The following is a 22008-nucleotide window of genomic DNA, read 5'->3' as shown; positions in this document are numbered from 1 at the left end:
TTTTTTTTGTCGATCGTGAGGCTTGAACTCTGGGCCTGGGCGCTGTCCCTCAGCTCTTCAGCTCAAGGCTAGCACTCTACCTCTTGAGCCACAGCACACACCACTTCCAGTTTTCAGGTGGTTTATGGAGATAAGAGTCTCACAGTCAGGGGCTGGGAAGGTGGCTCAGTGGTAGAGTGCTTGCGTTGCATGCCTTGGGTTCAGTTCCTCAGTACCACATAAGCAAAAAGAGAAAAGCCAGAAGTGGTGCTGTGGCTCAAGTGGTAGAGCGCTAGCCCTGAGCTGAAGAGCTGAGGGACAGCGCCCAGGCCCAGAGTTCAGGCCCCACGACCAGACCCACTCCCCCCCCCACACACACACACAAAAAAAAAAGAGAAGAGTCTCACAGTCTTTTCTGCCTGGGCTGGCTTTGAACCTTGATCCTCGGATCTTAGCCTCCTGAGTAACTAGGATTACAGGCATGAGCCTCCAATGACTGGTTCCTACCTCACTTTTTTTTTGTCAGTTGTGGGGCTTGAACTCTGGGCCTGGGCACTGTCCCTGCGCTCTTCAGCTCAAGCCTAGCACTCTGCTGCTTGAGCCACAGAGCCACTTCTGGCTTTTTCTGCTTATGCGGTGCTGAGGAATCGAACCCAGGGCCTCAGGCATGCAAGGCAAGCACTCTACCACTGAGCCACCTTCCCCTACCTCACCTTTAATTCAGGCACTTTTCTAGTTTTTAACCCAGTTCATTTACTTTTGCATGTGTATGTGTTCCAGTCCTGGGTCTTTAACTCAGAGTCTGGGCACTGTCCCTGAGCCTTTTTGCTCAAGGCTAGTGCTCCACCTTCCAGCCTTTTTTGGAAGCCACATGAAGACAGAGTTTTAAGGAATTTCTTGCCATGGCTGGCTTCAAACTCTGACCCTCAGAACTCAACTCCTGAGTAGTTAAGATTACAGGTGTGAGCCATTGATGATTGGCTCATTTACTTTTTACATAGTAATTACTAACTTTTCTCTCTTATCCATCTGTATAATATTGCAAGATATTCCTGCTAAAGTAGCCAGTGGCTTCTTGTTATACAGAGAACAAAGACTGTACTCTTGATTATGGCCCTCACTATATTCATCTTCAACTACTTAAAAAAAAAGTCAGGCGGGAAAGTGGCTCAGTGGTAGAGTGCTTGCCTTGCATGCCTGAAGCCCTGGGTTCAATTCCCCAGCATCACAAAAGCAGAAAAACCCAGAAGTGGCACTGAGGCTCAAATGGTAGAGCACTAACCTTGAGCTAAAGAGCTCAAGGATAGCACCCAGGCCAAGTTCAGGCCCCACGACTACCAAGAACAAAATCATGCTATATATTTCAGACTGGCCTTCAATTTTGCCAATGCCTCCCAAGTACATCTTCTCCTTGCACGATCCTTTCCATTCTTTTGACCATACTGATTTATATGAACAACATGTGAGATATATATCACATTTTATAATTTTTAGCTCCCTCATAAATGTATGAATTTTATGAAATTTAGTTTTCACATTGGACTATATATATTCATACAAATAAATACATTCTTCTAGATAAAGAATTCATAGGTAAAGCTTTCCTAAACTGGATGAAACTTGTCATCAGAAGGATATGGAAACTGAAGAAATCCTGTTCAACTGACTGGAAAAGACCTTTGGACTGGGGCACAGAGCAGCAGCTGGAGTCAGTATCAGTTCTCCCATGTCCACAGCAACCACCCCGTCAGGGATGAACAGTGTCACTGGATGTCCTAGCACAGGGTGGATTCTGCTGCAGTGGGGTTCAGTTGTTCCACATTTTTGTCTTCTGTTAAAAAAAAGACAAGACAATTTAACATTTTCCCCTCTTAAGAAATTACTTAATAAGAGTGTTAATTGTTTTTCTTGTAACTACTCAAACATATACATAACCACAGAAGCCACTATAGCTGTTTCTCTGGCTTAACTAACTTGTATTTCACTTAGAGAATCACAGCAATGGACAGAGAGGAAAACTGGTATTTCATAGCTCTAGCTTTTGCTATCTCTAATGGTGTTTTCTCATTCCTAAAAGTGATTTTCCTCTACTAAACTAGTTTAAGGTTCAGAAGTTTCTATTTTTTTTATTTTATTTTATTTTTTTTTGTCGGTCGTGGGGCTTGAACTCTGGGCCTGGGCGCTGTCCCTCAGCTCTTCAGCTCAAGGCGAGCGCTCTACCACTTGAGCTACAGCGCCACTTCCGGTTTTCTGGTGGTTTATTGGAGATAGGAGTCTCACAGTCTTTCCTGCCCGGGCTGGCTTTGAACTGTGATCCTCAGATCTCAGCCTCCTGAGTAGCTAGGATTACAGGCGTGAGCCACCAGCGCCCGGCTAAGGTTCAGAAGTTTCTAAGATCATTCAAAGATCAGCATTCTGTAATGGGAGTTATGAGTCACAAATGACCTAACTGGCCCCCTGGTCCTTAAAACTCCGCTCTCACTTGCCTTCTTTTACGTGGCTCTGAGGTTATTGTTTGATGAGAGCACTAAAAAGAAACATTCCCTCCAAGAAAGAATCTAGAGGGGCTGGAAAGATGGCTCAGTGGTAGAGTTCTTGTCTTGCATTCATGAGGCCCTGGGTTCTATTCCTCAGCACCACATAATCAGAAAAATCAGGAAGTGGAGCTATGGCTCAAGTGGTAGAACTCTAGTCTCAAGCTGAAGAGCTGAGGGACAGTGCCCAGGCCCAGAGTTCAGGCCCCATGACCAACAAGGAAGGAAGGAAAGAAAAAAAAACTAAATAGATTACCCAAGGAAACATGCTAGCAAACATTGATTCATAGGCTTAAATTCTTGTCAGTAAAGCTGTGGTAGTGAGCTGTTTACCTGTAAAGACTGGATTACACTACATGATTTTTTTTTTGTTTTTTGTTGTTGTTGTTGTTTTGTGTGTGTGTGTGTGTGTGTGTGTGTGTGCATGTGTGTGTGTGTGTTTTGGTCCATCCTGGGGCTTGAACTCTGCCTGGGTGCTATCCTGAGCTCTTTTGCTCAAAGCTAGCATTTTACCACATTGAGCCACAGAGCCACTTCCAAATATTTTGTTTTGTACAGAATTTTCCCTAGATAACTTGGTTGACCTTGAGCTCTAAATCCTCCTGCCTAAGGCTCCTGAGTGCTAGGATTATAGGCATATAGTACTATGTCCATACTACAGGATTTTGAAAGAAAGATGTGGGTTAGGATTTTGTTACCATTTACTAATGAATAAAGAACTTTGCCAAGGGAAGAGGTAGTCTCAAGAGTAAAAAAGTGGGCTGAGGGATGTGATAGAGCATTTGTTTAGCATGCCCAAGCCCTCAGCCCAATACCCAATACTTCAAGGAAACCAAGAGGAGTTGGAGACATAGCTCAGATAGTAGAGTGCCAGCCAGTGAGCCAAAGCATCAGATCCTGAGTTCTAGTCTTGGTCTCAGGGAAAAAAGATAAAGAAAACAAACAATTAGTTGGACTTTAGGATACAGTACACCTTTCCTGGATGCAAAAGTGAAGTTGGATATAGTAGCTAGATGGAAAAAGAAGGCAGGAACTCCATCTGTTTAGATAATTTATCATTTCCTCCATGGACTTAGAATATTGTTTTTAGAATATTAAGGAAGTGGAAGTGAGCAAAGGGATAAGTTTCAAACCAATGCAGAAGGCTGATACGTGAAAGATAATATACAACAAATTCCTTTGTAATCATAATATCTCCCTATCCACAAAGTCAAGTCCTCTCATGTTTAAATGGAATTAGAATTTTTGGAGTTTGTTTCATTTTATTCATTGAAGAACATAAAGCCTGAAAAAAAAGATTAGGGACATCCTCAGGTCAATTACAATATTCAGGGAGCCAGAAGTAATAAATTTTCAACAGAAACGATGTAAAAGCTTTACTTCTACTTTTCTTTTAGAGAGGCTTAAATCTCTTAGAAATGGTAAAGGTAGGGCTGAGTGTGGTGGCACATGTCTGTAAGTCTAACTACTGCAGAAGGCAGAAATCAGGAGGATCATAGTCTGAGATCAGCTCCATACAAAAAACAGGAAACCTATTCTCAAATCAAGTAAGCAAAAAGATCTGGAGATATGTATTGCAAGTGGTAGAATGGCTTCCCGGCAAGTGTGAGGCCCTAAGTTACAATACTCTTTCCCCCAAAAGAAAGAAATGACAAAAACATCTGGGCATGATACAGCATATCTGTAGCCCCAGCTATTACAGCCCCTGTTTCTTGGAAAGCTGAAGCAGGAATATAGCTTGAGGCCAGGACTTTGACACTAGCCTAGGCAACATAATGAGACTGTTTCAAAAAAGAAAAGAAATTCAAGGGAAACCAATTCTAACTGCTACCCATACTCTTAACAGGAGAACACAACATCAAAAGGACAGCAATACTTTTGCTTTCACCTCACATAATGCTGACTGTTTACGACAAGAGCAATTCCATTCCACAGGTTCAAAATGGGTTCATTCTCCAGCCTGCAAAACAAAAGAAAGCTAAGCCATCTCTCCTATCAAGGTCTGCTTGATACAAAACTTGGCCTATGATTTCTACCACCAAGGAGCTTACCATAAATCAGTAACCCAATAACTAAAAGGAAAATGGCATTATTTTGAAGTTTACCAGTTCTAATAAAAGTGAAAGACATGAAAAGGTTTAGATGAATCCACTCATTAAAAGAATTTGAAAATGTGAGGATTTCATAAGATTAGTTTTGTTTTGTTTTTGGGTCCGGTCGTGGGGCCTGAACTCTGGGCCTAGGCACTGTCCCTCAGCTCTTCAGCTCAAGGCTAGCGCTCTACCACTTGAGCCACAGTGCCACTTCCAGTTTTTTTTTTCCTTTTTTGCTTATGTGGTGCTGAGGAATCGAACCCAGGGCCTCAGGCATGCAAGGCAAGCACTCTACCACTGAGCCACCTTCCCAGCCCCCATAAGATTAGTTTTACAGTGACTTTGAGTCAAGAAGTCAAACTGAAGCCAAGCACTGGTGGCTCATACCTGTAATCCTAGCTACTCAGGAGGCTGAGATCTGAGGATCGTGGTTCAAAGCCAGCCTGGGCAGGAAAGTCCGTGAGACTATTATCTCCAATTAACCACCAACTAGAAATGGCACTGTGGCTTAAGTGGTAGAGCACTAGCCTTGAGCTGAAGGGCTCAGGGACAGTGCCTATACCCAGAATTCAAGTCCTGCGACTGACAAAAACAAAACAAAACAAACTGTGAGACAACTGGAAATAGGAAATCATGCCCGAGAAACACTGCAGAGCCACAGCTTCATCTGAAGTCATGGGTTTACAGACTTACCCAAAGATCTCTGTGGAGACAACCCCGTTTACCTTTACAATGAAATTAAACCTGATCTGCAAAACAATTAGTGAAGTGTAAGATTTTACCTAAGCCATAGATTATATATCTACCCCCTGAAGAAAAAGATACTCTTTACTTTTAAATTAATATTATTTTAACTGGCAAATCCCCCATAAATTGCACTCTGTATAGTCTTTGATCTGTCAACTTCTCCTTCATTTTCTAACATCTTGGAGCCCACTCTCATACACTAGGATTAGGTTGTTGCAGAACAGCAATAGATCTCCAACATACTATTCCTTTCTCAATTAATTCTACCCTATGACTCTATTCCTTCTTTCCCCATCATCCAACAGTTCTGGAAACCATTTAATTCTCTACTTCTTTAAGTTCAACCTTTTTAGATTCACACATAGGTGAGATCATGAGTATTTATCTTTCTGTGCCTGGCTCAAGAATGGATGAAGAAAATTAAATTTATACACAATAGGATACTGTACAGCCTTAAAAATCTATTGTTTACAACAATATGGATGAATCTGGAGGAAAAGCATGTTTTTAATTTATTAATTAATTAACTTATGTAGTTGGTCATGGAAATTAAACTCTGGGTCTGGGCGCTGTCCCTCAGCTCTTCAGCTCAAGGTAAGCGCTCTACCACTTGAGCCACAGTGCCACTTCTGGTTTTCTGGTAGCTAATTGGAGATAAGAGTCTCACGGACTATCCTGCTCGGGCTGGCTTTGAACCACGATCCTCAGATCTCAGCCTTCTGAGTATCTAGGATTACAGGTGTGAGGCACCTGCTCACCAGAGAAGCATTGATATACAAAAGAGCAACTTAAGTGATATTATTTAATCTTCAAATGCTAAACTTAAATTATGTCAGGCTAAACTATAGACCATCAAAAAAAAAAAAAGAGGAAAAGAGAAAGAGCAACTTACCTGGTGGTGTACCATAATGATTTTACGTAAAAAGTGCTTTATAACTAGACAATCTGTCATCAAAGTTCTGGACTTTTCAACCACCTGTAACAACACAGCAAAAACACCTACCAGATGTATGCAAACCCCAAATCACAAATGAATCAAACAGGTATTCGTTCCTATAAAAGTACCTATTCTTTAAAATGCTTTGAAAGACCTCTAAGGAAGTTGGGTAATCCTAATTACTCACAAGGCTGAAATCTGAGGATCACAGTTTGAAGCCAGGCAAGCAGGAAAATGTGTGAGACTCATTCCAGTTAATCACCAAGAAGCTGTGGCTCAAGTGGTAGAGCACCAGCCTTGAGTAAAAAAGCCAAGGTACAGCACCCAGGCCTTGAGTTCAAGCCCCAGTACTGGCACCAAAAAAAAAAAAAAAAAAGATATCCAAGGAGAAACTTCTTTGAGAATGAGAAAAGCATACAAAAGGGGAATTGAAACAGCTATCACTTATTTTTTTTGTTATCTTCAAAGAGCTGTACAAAGGGGTTTCAATTTAACACATCAATCTGTGGTACAATATATCTTGATGAGTGTGTCATACTTTCTTGCTTCCTGCCTGAGTGTGTGCCTAAACCAAGATCCTCCTACTTTATATTTCCTGCTCTAGCTGAGATGACAGGCGCACATTTATCTTCCCTCTGTTGAAATGGAGGCTCATGGAGTTTTCTGTCCAGTCTGCCTGGAACCATGATCCTCCCATTCTTAGCTTCAGAAATAGCTAGAATTACAGGCATTCACCATCAGCACTCAGCTCCTTCTTCAATTTTTTTTTTTTAGTATAAAATGTTTAAACAGTAGAAAAGAGCTCTGGTATTCTAAAGGCATTTTCTGTACTTGACACTTTCCAAACAACTTCTTGGAATAGTTTCAAATCTCTGTAACCTTGGTGATTACTGGGTATATCATCAAGAAGTCTAATTATACCTAACAGTAAAGCAACAAAATAGGTTCATTGAGCAGCTCTGAAAGAGGGGCTATACTAATAATAATGACAAATCTCATTTACTGAACACCTGTGTCACCTGCGTAACACACACAGAGCTAGTCAATTTGTCCCATCTCATACAGCTAGTTAAGTGCCAGCACTGGGATTCAAACCCATAGCTAACTTCAAAGTTAACATTCCACTATGTGTGCTGCCCCTCCAAGAACGTTCATCCTCTGTTCCTATCACTAGCTAATTGGAGAGCAGACCAATATATATAGTCTATCTTTTTTTTTCTTGTTGGTACTGGGGATTAAATCTAGGGCTATGCACATGCTAGGCAAGTGTTCTACCACTTAGAGTCTTGCCCAGCGAGGGGCAGGTGAGGGACCAAGCCAGGCTGGGCCCCCGGTTCTACAGAAGAAAAGAAAAGAAAAAAAAGATAGAGTCTTGCTGGACTCAAACTCAAGATCCTCTTACTTCTATCAAAGTAGCTGGGATAACAAGTATGTACTACCATGCCCAGCAATCATTCCTTATGGAGACTGGTGATGACTACTCAATATATGTATTTATTCACTCATAAAATACTAATGTAGTTTGTTGTGTATATCTAGACCTACAGAGATAAATAAGACAATCTGTAAACTAGAAGATTCATAGTTCTTTAGGAGAGAAAGCCAAATGTATAAAGTTTTACAATTTAGATATCTTTTTTTTTTTTTTGGGTCCGGTCATGGGGCCTGAACTCTGGGCCTGGGCGCTGTCCCTCAGCTCTTCAGCTCAAGGCTAGCGCTCTACCACTTGAGCCACAGCGCCACTTCCGGCTTTTTTCTTTTTGCTTATGTGGTGCTGAGGAATCGAACCCAGGGCCTCAGGCATGCAAGGCAAGCGCTCTACCACTGAGCCACCTTCCCAGCCCCACAATTTAGATATCTAAAGGAACATAAAAAAAGGATTGGCACCTCAGACCTAGGATCATATAACCTGTCAGATTAGCAGAGAACAGGTAATACAAAGCAAAAGTCCCTTTTACTCAAAGAAGAGAGAGGGAGAGTAGAGTACTTTTTAGTTCTGTGATAGAAACCCAAGACCTCAGCCTGGCATACCTACAGAAGCAGTTAACTTACTAACCTGTTTTTATGGAGAGAAAATTGATGCTAGCAAACCTAGACAACAGAAGTCATCCTTTAATTGTGTGGTTTTACCTAAAAAAATAAGTGTGGGCTGGGAAGTTGGCTCAGTGGTAGAGCGCTTGCCTTGCATGCCTGAGGCCCTGGGTTCCATTCCTCAGCACCACATACGCAAAATGAAAAAAGCCGGAAGTGGCGCTGTGGCTCGAGTGGTAGAGCGCTAGCCTTGAGCTGAAGAGCTGAGGGACAGTGCCCAGGCCCAGAGTTCAGGCCCCACGACCGGACCCAAAAAAAAAAAAAAAAAATAAGTGTGAGTAGATACTAGAACTATATTTACAAACATGAACTGATGCAGTCATGGACCCTATGCCAGAGGAGAGTTTCAATCTTTCCCTTTCTCTTCTCCCTCCTAGAGATTAATAGATAGGTAAACAAACAGACAAGACAGAGAGGTTTATTCATATGGATGCTTGTGTATATGAATATCTACATTCATTTTATCACTTAAGATTGGATAAGATTGTTAAGAAGAGCTTGTAAAATCAGATTTTTTTTTGGTGGGACATGTTACATAGATTAATGAATCCTTAGATATAAGACTCAAACACTGAACATAGACAAAAAGCCAAGGCTGGGAAGGTAGCTCAGTGGTAGAGTGCTTGCCTTGCATGCATGAGGCCCTGGGTTCCATTCCTCAGCACCACATAAGCAAAAAGAAAAAAGCCGGAAGTAGCGCTGTGGCTCAAGTGGTAGAGCACTAGCCTTGAGCTGAAGAGCTGAGGGACAGCACCCAGGCCCAGAGTTCAAGCCCCACGACCGGACCCAAAACAAAAAAACAAAAAACAAAAAGCCAGCATCTCTTTCCTAAATGAGGTTTTCCTTATCCCCCCTTGGCCCTAGTGTCTAAAAAAAAAAATCATTCTCAAGCCAGGCGCCAGTGGCTCACACCTATAATCAGGAGGCTGACATCTGAGGATCATAGTTCAAAGCAGCCCGGGGAAGGAAAGCCCATGAGACTCTTATCTCCAATTAACCACCAGAAAACCAGAAGTGGCACTGTGGTTCAAGAGGTAGAGTGCTTGCCTTGAGCTGAAGAGCTGAGGGACAGCACCCAGGCCCAGAGTTTAAGCCTCATGACTGACAAAAAAAAAAAAAGGTTTTTTTAAAAATCATTCTTGGGGCTGGGAATGTGGCTCAGTGGTAGAGTGCTTGTCTAGAATACACGAAGCCCTGGGTTCAGTTCCTTAGTATCACATAAACAGAAAAAGTTGGAAATGGTTCTGTGGCTCAAGTGGTAGAGTGCTAGCCTTGAGCAAAAGAAGCTCAGGAACAATGCCCAGACCCTGAGTTCAAGCCCCAGGTCTGAAAAAAAAAATCATTCTCAAGACTTGGATAAAGGGGTTTCAACTCAAACTGATTTCCTTACATACTCAAGTAAGTGAATCATTTACTATAGCTATTTTTTTATAGATGTCTCCATTAAAATAATTTTGCTATGAATCTTGCTGCTTGACCCTTCTGTTAATTGGTATACATATTTTTTTTCTGCAATCTCTCCTTTTTCCTCTCTCACTCTCTTTATTCAAGTATCTTTCAGCTAAGCAGTGGTGGCTCATACACGTAAATGGTAATTACACAGGAGGCTGAAACATGATAGTTGAGGTTCAAAGCCAGCCAGGACAGAAAAGTCTACAAGACTCTATCTCTAATTACCAGCAAAAATCCTGATTGGAAGTGTGGTTCAAGTGGCAGAGTGCCAACAATGAGCAAAAAAGCTAAATGAGAGCCTGAGGCCCTGAGTTCAAATCCTGGCACAGGCACAAGCATGTATGTGCATGCATACATGCAAGTGTGTATATATACATATATGCATATATCTTTTAAAGGCCAGGTGTAGTGAAACATGCCTGAAATTCCAGCTACTTAGGACGCAGAGGCAGCACAATCACCAGTTCAAGGGCAACCCAGGAAAAGGTAGTCAGATACTGTCTCAAAAATAAAATTTAAAAACAAAAAGGGAAAAAAAGAAAAGAAATAACCAACCCTTGAGGTTAGAGGCATGGCTCAGTTGGTGGAACACTAGCCAATAAGCAAGAGCATCAGGTACCAAGTCAAGTCCTGGTCTCAGACCAAAAAGCAAAAAGGGCTGGGAGAGGCATGGCTCAAGTAATGGGACATTTGCCTAGCATGTGCAAGATCCTGGGTACAATACCTCGAACTGGCCACTATTGTTTGAATAGTTACATAATATTAGAGGGGCTGGGAAGGTGGCTCAGTGGTAGAGTGCTTGCCTTGCATGCATGAGGCCCTGGGTTCGATTCCTCAGTACCACATAAGCAAAAAAGAAAAAAACCAAAGTAGTGCTGTGGCTCAAGTGGTAGAGCGCTAGCCTTGAGCTGAAGAGCTGAGAGACAGCATCCAGGCCCAGAGTTCAGGCCCCAGGACCGGACCAAAAAAAAAAAAAAATATTAGAGACAATGAGAGGTAACAGAAGAGATGCTTTGATGATTACACTATTCTTCCACTTCTCATTTACAACACTAACTCCAGGTCACAAACCAAGATCAGTTTCCCTCTACTACAAGTCTGATGTTTATATCCAAGTAGATGACTAAAGGAACTGGAGTAATTTCTTAGAGCTAGAGTGCCAATCGAGCATACACAAGGCCATGGGTTTGATTGCCAGCATGAAAGAAAAGAGAAGGGAGAGCGGTTATTTATTTTCTTTTTTCCCTCTTTGTGTTTGTTTGTTTATTTATTTATTTTTGTGGTCATAGGGCTTGATACTCAGGGCATGGGTGCTGTCCATGAGCTCTTTTGCTCAAGGCTAGCACTCTACCACTTTGAATCACACCGCTACTTTGAGTTTTTGAGAGCTTAATTGGAGATAAGTTTCATGGGGACTTTTCTACCCAGACTGGTTTTGAACTGTAATTTTCAGATCTCAACCTCCTGAGTAGCTAGGATTACACGTGTGAGCCACTGGCATCAGGCTTTAAATTTCATTTTTTGAGATAGCTTCTGACTACCTTTGCCTGAGTTGGCCTTGAACTGATGATCTTCCTGCCTCTACCTTCTAAGTACCTGAAATTTGAGGCCTATTTCACTACATGGGAGAGGAGAGAGGAAAGGCAGGAAGGAAGGCTTGCCTAAGGAGGAAAGGAAGGAAGGAAAAAAAGGAAGGAAGGAAGGAAAGGAGGAAAGAAGAAAGGAAGGAAGGAAGGAAGGAAGCAAGCAAGCAAGTAAGCAAGCAAGCAAGCAAGCAGGCAAGCAGGCAAGCAGGCAAGCAGGCAAGCAGGCAGGCTTGCTTACCAAGTAGATGATCAGCCCAAGTAACAACTTAGTCTCATAGTTTCCTGACCTCTTCAATGACAACTACTTGACTTCCATTTGTTTTCAGCTAACAATTTCTATGACCATAGTTTGGAACTAGTCCATTCTGAAAACCTTAAATTGAAATGTTCCACTGTAATTGTTAGAGTAAATTAGACTCTGCCAGAAAACCAAGCAGATGTAAAGGTTTATTGCCAGTAAAAGGATCAGCAAGACCCCTTCTCACAGGTGAGGGGAAGTGAGAAGTGCCTGCTATTGTCTCAGGTGACCTTTTATAACCTCCGGGATTTGGGGGATCACGCTGCCTTATATGGTCATAGCTATCCCAAACGGGTGATCTCTCAGGGAAAGAGGGTAGGGGCTAATCATTTGCTGCCTTTACTACACAGGCCTAGTGTTGCCCAGGGAAAGAGCATGTTAAGCTTATGAGGGAGGAGGTTTCTGGGCTAACAGTAATAAAAGGGTATGTATACCAAAGTGGGTTTTTGTTTTTCTTTTGGCATTACTAGAGTGTGAACCCAGGGTCTGGCACTTGCTAGGCAAACATTTTTACCTGAACCGCATCTCAACTGCTAACAAACTTTTTTCTTGATAGTTTAAATTATTTGTGTTCTGAATATCTGCTTTGGCCATGTTAGGTTTTTAAAAAGAGGTAGCCAAGTAAGAACTGCACCACGCACGTGGTATTCAGGTAAGGGGTAGGTTTATTCAGTAGACCTGCTGGGACCAGGCAAGGTTGGCACTCCATGTGGCTGGGAAAGGCCTGGGAATGAGAGAGAGAGCTGGGAAAGAGAGGAAAGAGCTAGAAAAGAGCAGAGAGAGGGGTAAGAACAGTAGCACTCACGTGGTATTCAGGTAAGGGGTAGGTTTATTCAGTAGACCTGATGGGACCAGGCAAGGTTGGCACTCCACGTGGCTGGGAAAGAGAGGAAAGAGAGAGAAAAGAGCTAGAAAAGAGCAGAGAGAGCAAGAAAAGAACAGAGAGAGCTAGGTAGCAGAGAGAGAGAGCTAGAAAGGAACAGAGAGAGAGCTAGAATAGAACAGAGAGAGAGGTAAGAACAGAGAGAGAGAGCTAGAATAGAACAGAGAGAGAGAGCCTGGGCCTGGGCTAGGCCTTATCTAGGGTATGGGTGGGGAAAGGTGTGGCCACATCAAATTCAGATGTGACCTCAGCGGATGCAGATGTGACCTCTTCCAGGTGTCCCAGTTGCCTAGGTAATGCAGGTACTGGGTGGAGACTTTGCTGTGAGGAGGGTGGAGTCTACTCGCCATCCAGGAGTGGACCTTACAGGCCACACTTGGAGGCTTTTTTTTTAGGGAAATGTTACTTTTGAAATAAGGTAAAAAAATGGAAAATTTTATCATTTACACAATAACTTCCTCGTCTTCAAATCCATTTTTCAGTTTCATTAAGATCTCTAGACCTTGAACCTTTCCCATTATGTCAGACGCCCTTCCTTTATACTTTGATGTCACTCAATACTTAACTTATGTTGTGATATACAGCACACTGTATTATGTTTGTTTATCCATGAATCTTCCTATCTTTCCCTTGAACTGACTTGAACACACACAGGTTTCAGAATAAATACTGAAATTATATCGAACAATAGGTGCCAAACTGGCTCAAGTTCTACTTCTACCAATTAACTTTCAGATGACACTGAGAAGTCAGTCAGATTCTCTGAATCTCAATTTTATTATCTGTAGAATGAGATTATGATTCCTACCTTGTCCAGTTCACAGACTTGTCCGGAGGCTTATTATTTGTAAACGTAAGGTATATGAATTATCATGGCTTGCTCAAACTGGCTAAAAGACACCATCTCATTTCCTAGAATTGCTTTCCTTGGTTCACTAAAAACACATTTTTAATGGCTTCTTGACATTAGTAGTTTCAGAGCCGACTAACCACTAATTGCTCCAGACTGTTTACCTCCCATTCTCCTAAAGAAGATAAGGCACAGCCAGGGGCTACTTGTTGTTCTGATTATTTTAACCATTTCTTTCAGAAGGAGCATGGATAAAGTATACCCAAGTGCTTTCTGGGACAGTGGTTAACTCATTTCAATTCAGTTTTTTTCTTTTAAACAATTCCAATTGTTTACATCCCCACTAATACCAAGGAAGGAAAGACAGGGGACCAGAAAGTAGCTAAAGAGAATGGAGAACTCACTGCCAATCTTGTAAACCTAGACTACAAAAAAATAAAACAATCAGGAAATCAAACAAAAATCCACCCAAATAGGATCTATGCTGAAAAATAATCAACTTTTATTGTGTCAAGTGATTTACTTTAGTGGTTCTCAGACTTAGCTGCACATAAAGAATAAAGACTTTTAAATACTCCAAAGCTACTGATTGAACTATGTCCCTCAAAATCCATGTATGGAAACCCTAAACACCCATGTGTTTAGGAATTAATTAAGGTATCAGAGTGTTTCTTCACATAGAGATCTCTCTTTATATATCCACTGAGACAAGGCATGTCGGGATACCATGACAAGATAGCTGTCTGAAAGCCAGGAACAGAAAGCATGTCTGATAGCACCCCTTTTTATATTTTTTTTGTTTGTTTTTGGGTTTTTTTGAGGGGGTCTGGTCGTGGGGCCTGAACTCTGAGCCTGGGTGCTGTCCCTCAGCTCTTCAGCTCAAGGCTAGCGCTCTACCACTTGAGCCACAGTGCCACTTCCAGCTTTTTTTCTTTTTGCTTAGGTGGTGCTGAGGAATCGAACCCAGGGCCTTATGCATGCAAGGCAAGCACTCTACCACTGAGCCACCTTCCCAGCCCCCTTTTTATAATTTTTGAGACAGGGTATCCTTATGTTGCCCAAGTTGGTTTTACATGCCTGGGCTTGAAGGATACACCTACCTTAGCATCCCAAATGATGGGACTACAGGCTAAAGCCATCATGCCTGGCCCTGACAGAATCTTAATCATTGACTTCTTAGCCTACAGTACTAAAAGAAAATAAATCTCTGTTGTCTAAATTATCTGGTCTGTGGTATATTGTACAGCTTCCCCAGCAGATTAATACAACTCCCAAATCTATTATATGACATCTCTTGGAGTAGGACACAGACATCAGCATTTTAGAAGCTTCTCTGTCATCTGTATAAGGCCCTTTATATTACTTCAACTTGGAACTGTTGTAGATCTAGATCTAGGCTTTGATTTCCTATCATTAGATTTACATAAAAACAAGAACTAAAGTATCAGTGATATATAAATCCACAACAAAACTTGCCTCAAAAATTATCTGGAAAGGTGTTACCCCTGATTTGTCCTGAGACCAGCTGCTTTCTTCTGAAGTCCAAGTCAGCTTTGCAAAGAATTCAGGCAGTATAGTTTGTATTTCTGTGCAAGAAGAAATGGTAACAGTAGAATAAGCAGTTTGGACAAGCACCAGAGTTTCTGGAATTGTTAAACTGATGGGCCAAGGTTTTTCCCTGATGAAAAGATTACCTGAAAAATTTAAGATATGATTTGAAATGGCTATGCATCATCAACTCACTTGACCATTTAGAATTGCATTCTGGGACTAAGACATTTAATCTCATGTTTAGAATTTTTTTTTTTTTTTTTTTTTGGGTCCGGTCGTGGGGCCTGAACTCTGGGCCTGGGCACTGTCCCTCAGCTCTTCAGCTCAAGGCTAGCGCTCTATTTCTTGAGCCACAGCGCCACTTCCGGCTTTTTTCTTTTTGCTTATGTGGTGCTGAGGAATCGAACCCAGGGCCTCGAGCATGCAAGGCAAGCGCTCTACCACTGAGCCACCTTCCCAGTCCAATGTTTAGAATTTTTCACATTTACTAAATTAATTTGAATTTTCAGTTAATTTCCACAAAGCCATGTTCAATATTAGAAATCCTTAAAACTGATGGTTGTAGCTGACATTCTTGTATTTTAAATAAATCAACTCACTTAATAAACACAAATCCAGCAAGTGAACTAATTTAAGCCTAAAAGCAAAAATGCTCAAGAGTGACCATGTCAGGAATGTACCTAGTACAGTATGCTTTTCTGGTTTGTTTTTGTGTCACTACTGGGGCTTAAGCTCACCATTCTTCTTAGGTTTCTCACTCAGGGCTGGTGCTCTACCACTTGAGCTGAATCTCCACTCCTGGATATCTTGGGGGTGGTTAACTGGAGATAAGAATCTTGTAGACTTTTGAGCCAGTACCAGATTTCAGGTGGGAGCCACCTGCAACTGGCTTTAATACTACTACTGTGTGTGTGTGTGTGTGTGTGTGTGTGTGTGTGTGTGTGTGTGTGTGTGTGTGTGTGTGTGTGTGTGTGTGTGTGTGTGTTCCGCGGTCCTATAGGGTGCTATCCCTGAGCTTTTTCACTCAAGGCTAGGGCTCTATACCATTTCAGCTACAGCACCATTTCTTGTTTTTTGGTGGTTAACTGGAGACAAGAGTCTCACAAACTTTCTTGCCCAGGCTGGCTTCAAACAACCATCCTCAGATCTCAGCCTCCTGAATAGCTAGGATTACAGGAGTGAGCCAATGGCACCTAGCCCCATTTACTTTTTAGTTCTGCTTTGCCTTGCCTTTGTTTTCTTTGAAGCCATCATAATGAACCACAACGTTTGCCTTTCAATATTTAATTTAAAGCTTATTTTCTTTTAATAGCTCTTGTCCATTTACACTTTCCTTTTATCTAAAGCAGAACTGCTCTCTTGTTCATACCATCCCTTATCCTTCATTACCTGGTAGCTAGAGCACCCTAAAATAATTTGGTTTTGTTTGTGTAAGTTTTTTCATGTTTTGGACGTTGTTTGTGACTGTGCTTATCTACTTAATTTTCTTTATTTCTCCACCTCATTCCTACCAACACAATGTTAACTAGATCTTTTCTACTTACTCCACTCCACTTCCTCAGTACCCTCTCCTATCAAGCTTAGCTCCCTTCCCTTCCTTCCCTATACAGCCAAATACCTAGTAATATGTATTAGTGTTATCCTCACTATCTCCTCCTTATTACCACAGTGTTCCTAGATCATAAAGATGTATATTTGTGTCTATATTCATCTAAATACATTGGAGCAGTAGCAATGACTGGTTTTCACTAGGGATTGCCACAATCACAAAATTGTGGTTTACCAACTACAATTTTTTTTTCTGGTCCTGGGGCTTGAACTCAGGGCCTGAGTGCTATCCCTGAGCCTCTTTGTGCTCAAGGCTAGCACCCTACCACTTGAGCCACGGCACCACTTCCAGCTTTTTCTGAGTAGTTTATTGGAGATAAGAGTCTGACAGACTTGCCGGCGCTGGTGGCTCACGCCTGTAATCCTAGCTACTCAGGAGGCTGAGATCTGAGGATCTTGGTTCAAAGCCAGCCCGGGCAGGAGAGACTGTGAGACTCCTATCTCCAATAAACCACCAGAAAACCAGAAGTGGCGCTGTAGCTCAAGTGGTAGAGCGCTAGCCTTGAGCTGAAGAGCTGAGGGACAGCGCCCAGGCCCAGAGTTCAAGCCCCACGACCGACAAAAAAAAAAAAAAAGAATCTGACAGACTTTCCTGCCCAGGCTGGCATTGAACCATGATCCTCAGATCTTAGCCTCCTGAGTAGCTAGGATTACAGGCATAAGACACTGGTCCCTGGCTTACAATATCTTCCTCACTCTGATTGGAGCAAAGATACAAAAGCAGTGTTTTAAGTATTGAAATTGATTATTTTAGCCAGGCACTGGTATCTCATGCCTGTGATCCTAGCTACTCAGGAAGATGAGATCTGAGGACCGTGATTCAAAGCCAGCCCAGGCAGGAAAGTCCATGAGAATCTCCAATGATCCACCAGAGAAATGGAAGTTGGTGGTATGGCTCAAGTGGTAGAGTTTGCCTTGAGCTGAAGAGCTGAGGGACAGCGCCCAGACCCCCACGACCAACAAGAAAAGAAAAAAAAAAACTTAATGTCAAATTTTAAAAATATGGTAATATTGTGCATATATTGTGAACACAACTGTATTAAAAGTATATATAGGGTCTGGAAAGGTGGCTCAGTGGTATGAGGCCTTGGGTTCAATTCCTCAGCACCACATAAGCAGAAAAAGCCAGAAGTGGCACTGTGGCTCAAGTGGTAGAGCACTAGCCTTGAGCTGAAGAGCTGAGGGACAGTGCCCAGGCCCAGAGTTCAGGCCCCATGACTGACAAAAATATATATATATATAGAATATATAGAAAGGGAAAAAAATCTTTAAAAAAGAATAAAATAAAAAGCCAATATTTATTGTATAAGAAGTCTTTCCCCTTTTCTCTATTTTCTAAAATGAGCTATGCTGCTTCTATAACAAAAAAAAAAATCCATTTAAAAATAATTTCTCACTGAGCACTGGTGGCTCACACCTGTAATCCTAGCTACTTAGGAAGCTGAGATCTGAGGATCATGGTTTGAAGCCAGCCCTGGCAGAAATGTCCTTATGAAATTCTTGCTTCAATTAACCACTCGAAAACCAGAAGTGGTGCTGTGGCTCAAGTGGTAGAGCTAGCCTCAAGGACAAAGAGACTCAGGGACAGTGCTTAGGCCCTGAGTTCAAGCTCCATGGCTGACAAATAATAGAAATAAATAATAATAATAATTTCTCTGATTGTGGCAAATTAAAATCCAGTATTTGTTTTGTTTTTCCAAGAAATTCAGTAAACTAATAACTATTTGGTATGGCTTGGCCTGCCTCTTGTCCTTTAACATTATAATAATCCTTGCAAATAATGTATCAATAAATAAAGCAGTAATATGACTGCTTATCTTTAGTCTAAGAATAAGGATGATGAAAAGTTGTTTGGGTAACTTGTGGTTCCATGTCATTAGTTCCACTGTGTAATTTTTTCCATATTATAAAACCCTAGCCATACTTTAAGGAAGGAGAGAAAGAAGATCAGCAATCCTTCATAAATGTGTCATCTCCTTTTACTGTAGTGAATAGAGCGCATCGAGTTCATCCAGACAAGTAGTCAGCAGACCTGGTTACTCTGGTCTCCATCAAAGGAAAAAGCACCTGAGTGTTGTACTACCATTGATTCTTACACAAAAGGAACCTAGACTTAAGAATAGTGAGAAAAATTCAAATCAGAAGCCTGCATGTATTCTAAACAAACTAACAGTCTAAGCCAACAAATACGACACAAGCTACTGAGAACCAAGTTTGTAGATTTCTTCAACTTATGGAATAAAAGTGAAATGAGAATCTGGTAGGGGAAGAGATACATTAATATATCAATACCATCAAAAAAGAGAAAAGGTAGACAAAAAGAAATGACAAAATACATGGATCATAACAAACTGGACACCAGTGATTGTAGCTACTCAGGAGGCTGAGATCTGAGAATTGCAGTTAAACACCAGCTCAGGCAGGAAAGTCTGTGAGATTTATCTCCAGTTAACCACCAGACAACCAGAAGTGACACTGTGACTCAAAGTGGTAGAGCACTAACCTTGAGCAAAAGGGCTTAAGGATGGCAACTCAGGCCTTGTGTTCAAGCTCCATGACTGACCAAAAAAATTTTATCATAACAGATGATAATCTCTGTCAAATTGATATAGAAGGGCTAGAGTATAGCTTAATGACAAAACACTTGCCTAGGAAGTGCAACATCCTGTGTTGAATCCCCAATACACTCCCCCCCTGCCAAAAAAATTGATCTAGAGACCTAACAGGAGCTCTATAAAAATCCCAGCAAACTTTTTTTATCAGCAAACTTTTTAAGTAAACATTAATAAGTAGATTCTAGATTCTTATGGAAATGCCAAGGGCCTATAATATACAAAACAACCTTAAGAAAACAAAATTAAAGGACTTACACTGTTTGATCTGAAAAGCTATTTTTGTTTTGTTTATTTTGAGCAGATACTGACACTTAAACTCAGGGCCTGGGTGCTGCCCCTTAGCTTTTTTGCTCAAGGTTGGCATTCCACCACTTGGGCCACAGATCCACTTCTGGCTTTTTGGTGATTAATTGGAGATAAGAGTCTCACAGACTTTCCTGCCTGGGCTGGCTTTGAACTACAATCCTCAGATCTCAGCCTCCTGAGTAGTTGGTATTGACAAGTGTAAGCCACTGACACCCAGATTACTTTTCTTTTCTTGAGGTTTGAGACCAGAAACTATTTTTCTAGCTTTGCTTTTTTTTTTTTTTTTGGTCAGTCATGGAGCTTGAACTCTTGCCCTGGGCACTGTCCCTGCACTCTTCAGCTCAAGGCAAGTGCTCTATCACTTGAGTCACAGGGCCACTTCCGGTTTTCTAGTGGTTAATTGGAGATAAGGGTCTCAGGGACTTTCCTGCCTGGGAAGGCTTTGAACCGTGATCCTCAGATCTCATCCTCCTGAGTAGCCAGGATTACAGGCAGGAGCCATCGGTGCCCGGCTTTTCCAGCTTTTTGAGGTATAATTCATCTTTATACTTTTTAATACCTTTTGAAACACCAAAGTTTGTGTGTCTTTGTTCTGGTGCCAGAGATTGAACCCAAGTTCTGTGTATGCTAGCCATGCTTTTCCACTGCTATATTCCTAGCCCTTGAAAGACAGTTTTTAATGTTCTGAAGTCCAATTACCTTCATTTGGCTGCTTGTGTTTAAATGTCATATGTAAGAAAACACTGCCTATCCAAGATCATGAAGATTCATACCCATGTTTCTTTTTTTCTAGAAGTTTTATAGCTTAGCTCTTAGATTTAGGTCTTTGATCCAAATGATGTCATCCAATCACTTTTCACAATGTATTAAATGAGTAACCACAAAGTCTACTAAACGGAAAATACCACACTAGCCAAATTCACCATTATACAAAGCCAATTTCTGTGTTCCAGCTGAGGAGATGAAAGGTATGTGGTAACTCAAAACGCCTGGGCTGGAGCAGTAAGTACCAGCTGATTACTCAATGAAGAATAAAAACAGTTCAAGGATTTCAAGCCAAAGCAGGTACAAGGCAGTCTAGTTTCCACTGACTGCTGGATAAAAACATTTATATATCACTCAGCCAGGGTGTAAGCCTCCCTGGACCTCTAATCATAAGAACTCTCTTTTCTTTCTTTTATTTATCTAAGCTAAAAAAGAAAAAAGAATATGTTAGTGTTGGGTATGAATCATGTCTGTCCCTGCCCTTCCTCTATCCTGTTACATCAAATCTTGTGCATGTTGTCAATAATAAGGTGCACTTAGATAAATGTAGCAGAGAAAAGAGTAAAGAAACACTAACGAAGAACAATACAACAGAAGTCTATTTGTTTTAGCTTTTCTTGATCCTTAATCAAACTTTACAAAATCTTGCCAAATGTAAGGCACATTTGACAGCAAAAGACTGTTTAGAATGTATCAAACGCTTGAGAATTAAGTGTAGTCTCTTGCAGAGATTAATGAATAATTAGAGAGGTATGACACTACAAACTCGTCTCTTCTAAACTTAGATTGTAAGGCTTAAGTCTCGTTTTCTCATCTCTCAAACAGAAACAGTGATAAGACTTATGTCTGACCTACCTCTTAAAAATGAATGAGATCATGTCTATAAAATGAGCCCCTGAGGGGAAAGTATTAGGTTCAGAGTCTTAGAGCATAACTGACAGCAGGGGATAGGAGTACCCACCTGTAATCCTAGATACTCAGGAAATGGAGGTAGGAATATCTCAAGTTCAAGAATAGCCTGGGCGAGGCAAGGATGCCCAATCTCTCCACACTTCAATAGAGTTCTGGAATTTTTAGCCAGAGTAATAAGGCAAGAAAAGGACATAAAAGAGATCCACATAGGGAAAGTAGAAATTAAACTATCCCTATTTGCAGATGACATGATCTTATACCTAAAGGACCTGAAAAACTCCACCCCCAAACTCCTAGAGTTGATCAACCACTTCAGCAAAGTAGCAGGATACAAAATTAACCCACAGAAATCAGCAGCCTTTCTGTATGCCAACAATGGACAAACAGAAAGGGAAATTATGAAAACAATTTTCAATAGCCTAAAAAAATACCTTGGACTTAACCTAGCCAAAGATGTAAAAAAAATCTTTATAGCAAAAACTATAAAAATCTGCCGGGTGCCAGTGGCTCACACCTGTAATTCTAGCTACTCAGGAGGCTGAGATCTGAGGATCTCGGTTCAAAGCCAGCCCCGGAAGGAAAGGCCATGAAACTCTTATCTCCAATTAACCACCAGAAAACTGGAAATGGTGCTGTAGCTCAAGTGGTAGAGCCCTAGCCTTGAGCTGAAGAGCTGAGGGACAGCACCCAGGCCCAGAGTTCATGCCCCATGACAAAACACACACACACACACACACACACACACACACACACAAAACCACTGTGAAGTTGGACAGCCTCAGAAGGATTTAAGTTCCCCTA

The 22008-nt window shown here is 41.5% G+C and overlaps 1 protein-coding gene across 1 annotated transcript in view; it reads right to left on the bottom strand.

Moving 5' to 3' along the window:
* The window catches only part of CUNH11orf80 (chromosome unknown C11orf80 homolog), a 56784-nt gene that overhangs the window by 22686 nt on the left and 12090 nt on the right, over window positions 1–22008 (bottom strand). The window contains exons 4-8 of the mRNA XM_042675853.1: window positions 14927–15036; window positions 6246–6329; window positions 5300–5355; window positions 4402–4473; window positions 1618–1810 (exon numbers count right to left, since the gene is read on the bottom strand). Of these exons, the coding sequence (XP_042531787.1) occupies window positions 1618–1810; window positions 4402–4473; window positions 5300–5355; window positions 6246–6329; window positions 14927–15036 (515 nt within the window). The remainder of the gene's footprint in view (window positions 1–1617; window positions 1811–4401; window positions 4474–5299; window positions 5356–6245; window positions 6330–14926; window positions 15037–22008) is intronic.

The sequence above is a fragment of the Dipodomys spectabilis genome, unplaced genomic scaffold, assembly GCF_019054845.1.
Source record: "Dipodomys spectabilis isolate Male_0828 unplaced genomic scaffold, ASM1905484v1 ptg000030l, whole genome shotgun sequence".
In the NCBI taxonomy this organism is placed as follows: Eukaryota; Metazoa; Chordata; class Mammalia; order Rodentia; family Heteromyidae; genus Dipodomys; species Dipodomys spectabilis.
Note: the sequence above shows the minus strand (reverse complement) of the source record. Positions and strands in the feature narration are given on the sequence as shown.